Raw genomic sequence first — 6,120 nt, 5'->3', positions numbered from 1 at the left:
TAGAAATAATAATATATAGATATAATATTACTAAAATTTTTTTTTTTTTTTTTTTTTTTTTTTTTGACCCGCCCAATGAAAAGATATTTAAATAAAATTATTTCAGAAATAACATTTTTTTATCAACAGGTGCACCATTATTAAAGGGTTAACCCTTAAATATTACTACTTTTCCACCAACATTTCCGAATGTCCACTTATCACCTTTTTTATAATGAGGAGGCAATATTGATTAGGAAAAAATTTTGGTGATTGAAAAAAAAAAAAAAAAATTTTATAAAAAAAATAAAAAGAATGAAAAAAAAACCAAAGATATCAAAAATATCAATATTGATTGGGGGTATGCTTATGTAAGAGCACATGTTGAACTTTCCGACTAATCCAACCGTCATAAAATATCGGAAAATTCTTTCAATTTTTTTTATAAAAATTTTAAAATTTTTATTTTATTATTAATATAAAAAAATATAACGTATTTGTGTTTTGATTTTTTTATTTTTTATTTTTTTTATTTTTATTTTTACAACCTTTCATTTTATTTTATTTTATTTTGTTTAATATCAAAATTTTATTTGTATAAATATAAATACACAATATAAAATTAAGAGTATAAAAAGTTTGTATCCAAAAAAAACTCCTATGGGAAAAAAAAAAAAAATTAAAAAAAAAAATAAAATAAAATTAAAAAAAATTTTAAAAAATAAAATAAAATAAAATAAAAAAAAAAAAAAAGATAATTACAAAAAATTATAAATAATATTTCATAGTAGTAAAAATAAATTATAGTTTTATCATATTTTCCATTATAATAATAATAATAATAATAATAATAATAATAACACTATTGGAACCGGTGGTTAAATAATATCTTTTTCAGTATCAAACACACAATGCGCATTTAAACAGTAAAAAAATTAAACAAACACACAACCACACATACTAATACACACATACCAAAACTATTAAAATAGAAATTTTTAAATAATAAAAATTAAAAAAAATAAAAATAAAAAAAAATCAATTATTAATAATAGTTTAAAATTTAATTATTATAATATATATTAACATAATAGTTTTTTTTTTTCTTTTCATATAGGTTATTTTTTATAACTCTTTTTTTTTTATTATTAAATATTAAATTAAATATTTATTATTTTGTATTAGTACATTAATAAATAATAGATACTGTAGCTGTGGTATCAGCAAAAATATTAATAATATAAGCAACAATAGTAGCAATATAAATTATAGCGTGTTGTAATACCAATTATTGTGTAGAGGCATAATAATAATAAAATTAATAATAATAAACAAATATAAATAGTATAGGTTTTTCAAATAATAATATTTTAAATATAATAATTTTAAAATGCCACAAAGAGTTAGACCAGAAATACAGTTAAATGATGGTGCAACACCACAGAAAGTAGAATTAGAAGAATTATTTAATCACGGTAGATGGAAAAAGCCATATACAATTAAACATTTCTTGTTTTGTTTATATTTACCAATTGGTTTGGTTTTATGGCCATTCAAAATTATTTTTACAGCTTTACTTTTTTTTATTGCTTTAGTTGGACCAAAATCAATCTCAACAAAAACTAGACATTTAGTTAAATATACTATGGGTATTAGATATGATCTTAAAGGAGCGTAAGTATTTAAATAAATAAATATCATCATAAAAAAAAAGAAAAATAAAGAATAGAGTTTTAATAATAAATTTTCTTTGCAAAGTGAACATATCCCTAAAAAAGGTGATCCAAGCGCAGCTCGTATTTTAGTTTGTAATCACTTAACAGATTTCGATCCATATCCATTATATTTAGTTTTAGAGGGCTATCATGTATTAGTAGCATCCCATATTAAGAATGTACCAGTTGTTGGTAAAGCTTACGAAAAATTAAATACAATTTATGTAGATCAAACCAATAAAGCCAAGGCTAGGGAGGATGTATTAAATAGTTTAAACAAGTCGGATTTACCACTATTACTTTACCCAGAAGGTGGTTTAACCAATGGCAAAGCTGGTTTAATGATGTTCCAAAAATTTGTTTTCGGTCTTGGTCATTCAGTATTACCAATTGCAATGAAGTTAGAAAATACATGGCCAGTCCATGTAGATTATATTAACTCAAGTTGGTTCAAAAACTTTTTTTGGTGGATGTTAATACCATATCACACATTCTCTTTAGAATTTTTACCACCAGTATCAATCAATTCAAATGAAACAGATTCTGATTTTGCATCAAGAGTCCAAAATATAATTGCTAATCATCTCAATATTGAAGCAACACCTTATTTCTATTCCCAAAAGAAGGAGTTGGCTAAAAAATTATTATCTCAAAGAAAAGAATAATTTATAAAATAAATAATAAATGTATAAACAAAAACTACACATAAAATAATGGTGTTTTTTTTTTTTTTAATCTAAATATTTTTATTGTAACCTATTAATACACAAATTATATAACATTAATAAAAAAGATAATGAAAATATAAAATTTAAAATTACTATAAAAAAACAAATCAAGATTTTAATCTTGGATTTTATTATATATTTTCTATTTAAAAATCAAATTTTGAATATTATATTTTTTAATTTGTCGTTGAGTCTTTGAAGACCAGTTAGTTTTTGTTTCTTAACCAATATTCATTGACTCTATTGAATTACATTAATATTTTACCATTGGATTTCTGGAACACCCCAAACACAATCGTCTTCAATACCTAAATTATCAAAGGTACCTTGAACAATTCTAAAGAAACCAGTTTCACCATAATATGAACCCCATGAGTTTCTGACAATCTAAATATAATTATTAATATTAGAATTTTTCTTTAAAACTATAAAATATAAGAAAATATTTACCCAATATTTGGTTGAACCTTCGACACCCCAACCAATAACACTGATGATGTGATTTGGAATAGCTGGGAATTTAATTTCTTTGAAAATACCACCGGTGTAGGCTTCTAATTTGCTAGTAGCATCGATCTAAAATTAAATTGTATTAGTAAAAAATAAATTTAAAGAAATTTTTTAAAAAAAAAAACCTACACTGCAAGCAATTGGACCTCTAGCATAAATCTATAAATTAAAGATATAAATTAGTTAATCAAGTAATTAAAATAAATAATAGGTTTGAATATGATAAACTTACTTCAGCCATCATTTTGCTGGCGCCTCTAATTGAACCATATTGAGTAACTTGGACTGATGGGAATTTAGCAACAGCAACACAAGTCTTTTTTTTATATGTAAAGTATTAAAATTAATGATTGTGTTAAAATTTTTAAAAATTTAAAAGTAAAATACATACACCATTTGGGAAACAGTTTTTACATGTTGGGGTACAACCAAGACCATTTTTAGCTAAAAAAAAAAAAAGTTATGACAATTAGAATGAGTTTTAATGTGCTTGTATTTGTATAGTATTTGTATATGATTCTTACCTTGGTATGGAGCACAAGTTTCATCAACAGCAACTTGTTTACCATCTGATGATAAACCTTCCATAACTGATAATGGATCACCACCATCACAACTACCACCAATTTCACAATTAATTAAATGTTGTGGAGCAAGATTAACATCTATTATTTATTTGTTTTTATGATTATTAATTAGTATTATATCCAAAACCTAAAAATTAAATTAATTATAGTTTATTTAAATTCGTACCTGGGAAAGCAGCTTTACGTTGAATTTTCTAATAAAAGGTAATTATAAAATTAATAAGTTGTTTCTAAAGTTTTGTTCTATATTTATTATATTTAAACTTACAATTCTATCTGAAAGAGCACTGGTTGAAGCAAATGACTAAAATAGATTGAAAATAAAAAATTAAATTAATATTTATATGTATACAAAAAAAAAAATTGAGTTTTTAATTTACCCAACATGAACCACAGTATTGTGGAATGCTATATAAATAAAATAAAATTAAAAATTAATATCCTAAATTTATATTATATACAAAAGATAAAATTTAACTATAAACAATACATACTGTTGATTACGATTTTCGGTAATATAGTTTACACCTGAGACGTTTCTCCAATCGAATGAGTCTGGTAAATCTTCTAAACTTAAGTATTCGTGTGGCATTGGGGAGGTAATTTTTTCTGTACGACCCTCATTCTTTCTAACATAACAAGTTCTCTTTCCACCAAAAAGATCACCCCTTTGGGTATCAATTTTGAAACCTAATGATAAAGTTACTAAACTTAAAACTAAAATTAATTGGACTAATAATTTCATTTTATAAAAAATATATATGTAAAAACTAAAGAAAAAAAAAAAATATGTTAAAAAAAATTTTAAAAAATTTAAAAAAAAATAAAAAATAAAAAATAAAAAAAATAAAAAATTTTATTTTAATCAAAAGTATCCAAAACGGAATTTTCAATTCCATTTTCTACATGTCAAAATGGAACCTATTCATTAATTAAAAATATCCCAATAAAAGCTTCTTTAGTATTTGTAAAGTAAATTTCATTATACAAAGGGTTTTTTTTTTTTTTTCCAATTAAACCTAAATTCCGACACACATATTAAAAAAAAAGGGGTTAATTTTAAAAATAGTTTTATAATTGATATAATCTGTGTAGTTTTATTTTATATTTTTTATTTAAATAATTAATGGATTTTTAGTTTTTTTTTTTTTTTTTTTAGTTTTTTTTTTTCTTTGAATGTTTGGTTATTGATATATAGTATTTTATTTGAATGGATTCAAATCATCATCTTCATCATCAATACCTTCATCATCTTCATTGTAATCTTCGTTATCTTCCCCGTCATCATTATCGTAGTCGTCATCGTAGTCATAATTGTCGTCATCGTAGTCATCATAGAAATCCATTGGTTTATTTAAGAGTTTAATTTTTTCTACTTGCTTGGCTCTTTCGAGTGGATCAGAATCTGGATGTGGAATTTTAATGGGACTTGGGACCTTTTGATTTGCTTTTTGCACTAATTCCCTAATTCTCTTTTTATAGTTTTCTCTATTGTTTCTCCATTCTACCGATGCATCTACATTGGCTGGTGATGATGTGTTGGGTGCACTCAATAATGAAATTACACTTAATATGATGGTTGAAACAGTTTGAGTTGGTAACCATCTTTCTTCTGGTAATTCACCTGAGGTTTCATCCTCACCTGGTGGATGTAAAATAGAAATACAAACCTTTCCATCTGGATAAACTAAAGTATTAAATTATAAATATTAATATTTAAAATGATTTCTATTGGCTCAGTTTAAATCTATAATTTAGTTTTGTTCTAAATTAATAATTACCATTTGGATGCCAAAATTCTGATTGGAAAATTAAAGTTGGTGGGGACATTGGATAGTCAGTTGGAAATTTCATTTGAATTTGGAATATTCCACCTTCACTATATAATTTTTAAATAAAAAAAGTGAAAAAAAAAAAAAAAAATAGAAACAATATAAAATTAATTATTAATCCTATCGATTATTATAATTATTATTACTATTACTATTATATTATTATTGATGTATTTGTTGTTATTGTTATTGTTATTGTTATTGTTATTGTTATTGTTATTGTTATTGTATTACTGCTCTAATTATAAAATAATATATTATAAAGACATACTAATCAGTTTCTGGTGGTCCTTCAACAAAGGCTTTCCATTCGAATAAATTTTCATCAACCAATTCAAATAGAACACCTTCAATTGGTTCTGATTGAATTTCTATAAAAAATAAAATTTTTAGTAAATAGTAATTAAAAAAAAAAAAAAAAAAAACTATTCATTTTAAAAAACCATATTTACTTTTAAATTGATTTTGAAGTAGTTTTGAGGCCATATTATTCCTATCGATATTACACTATAGTATATTATATTATTTCTTTTTTTCTATACTATATTTTGAATATAAATAATTATAAAGTTAATAAAAAAACTATTTAAAAGTATATATATATAAATTTTTTAAAAAAAAAAAAAAATTATTATGGAAAAACAATGTGTGGTTTATTGTTAATGATTTAATTTATATTGGTGGTTTTAGTTGTTCCTCCTATTGTTATGCTTGTTTGTAATTTATAAATATAATTATTATCATTATTATAATTAATAGTATGTACAAA

The 6,120-nt window shown here is 22.7% G+C and overlaps 3 protein-coding genes across 3 annotated transcripts; 1 reads left to right on the top strand and 2 right to left on the bottom strand.

Moving 5' to 3' along the window:
• Positions 1–1,369: 1,369 nt before the first annotated feature.
• Positions 1,370–2,359, top strand: DICPUDRAFT_160307 (uncharacterized protein; the record flags this gene model as incomplete). The annotated part of the gene is made up of 2 exons (XM_003295089.1): positions 1,370–1,653; positions 1,738–2,359. The coding sequence occupies 2 exons, from the start codon at positions 1,370–1,372 to the stop codon at positions 2,357–2,359; spliced, it is 906 nt and encodes a 301-aa protein (XP_003295137.1).
• A 324-nt stretch (positions 2,360–2,683) lies between these two features.
• Positions 2,684–4,264, bottom strand: DICPUDRAFT_44383 (uncharacterized protein; the record flags this gene model as incomplete). Its single annotated transcript, XM_003295088.1, has 10 exons — positions 2,684–2,809; positions 2,873–2,998; positions 3,062–3,091; positions 3,165–3,248; positions 3,324–3,376; positions 3,457–3,597; positions 3,686–3,713; positions 3,788–3,823; positions 3,900–3,927; positions 4,014–4,264. The coding sequence occupies 10 exons, from the start codon at positions 4,262–4,264 to the stop codon at positions 2,684–2,686; spliced, it is 903 nt and encodes a 300-aa protein (XP_003295136.1).
• Positions 4,265–4,676: 412 nt separating this feature from the next.
• On the bottom strand, positions 4,677–6,108 carry DICPUDRAFT_51907 (ubiquitin-conjugating enzyme protein UbcC). Its single transcript, XM_003295087.1, has 4 exons — positions 5,804–6,108; positions 5,623–5,722; positions 5,301–5,398; positions 4,677–5,206 (listed from the first exon to the last, which is right to left on the bottom strand). Exons 1-4 carry the CDS (start codon positions 5,835–5,837, stop codon positions 4,722–4,724), a joined length of 717 nt encoding a protein of 238 aa, XP_003295135.1. The 5' UTR covers positions 5,838–6,108; the 3' UTR covers positions 4,677–4,721.
• Positions 6,109–6,120: the final 12 nt, after the last annotated feature.

The sequence above is a fragment of the Dictyostelium purpureum genome, assembly GCF_000190715.1.
Source record: "Dictyostelium purpureum unplaced genomic scaffold DICPUscaffold_743, whole genome shotgun sequence".
Lineage (NCBI taxonomy): Eukaryota > Evosea > Eumycetozoa > Dictyosteliales > Dictyosteliaceae > Dictyostelium > Dictyostelium purpureum.
This window is presented reverse-complemented; position numbering and strand designations above follow the sequence as displayed.

What these genes read in the sequence shown, in the direction of transcription:
- DICPUDRAFT_51907 (XM_003295087.1), bottom strand. Translation starts at nt 5,837, where the DNA reads ATGGCCTCAAAACTACTTCAAAATCAATTTAAAA. An exon ending in GGACCACCAGAAACTGATTA is followed by an intron (nt 5,399 to 5,622) that starts GTATGTCTTTAT and finishes AAAATTATATAG; the next exon opens with TGAAGGTGGAATATTCCAAA. An exon ending in AGAATTTTGGCATCCAAATG is followed by an intron (nt 5,207 to 5,300) that starts GTAATTATTAAT and finishes TTAATACTTTAG; the next exon opens with TTTATCCAGATGGAAAGGTT.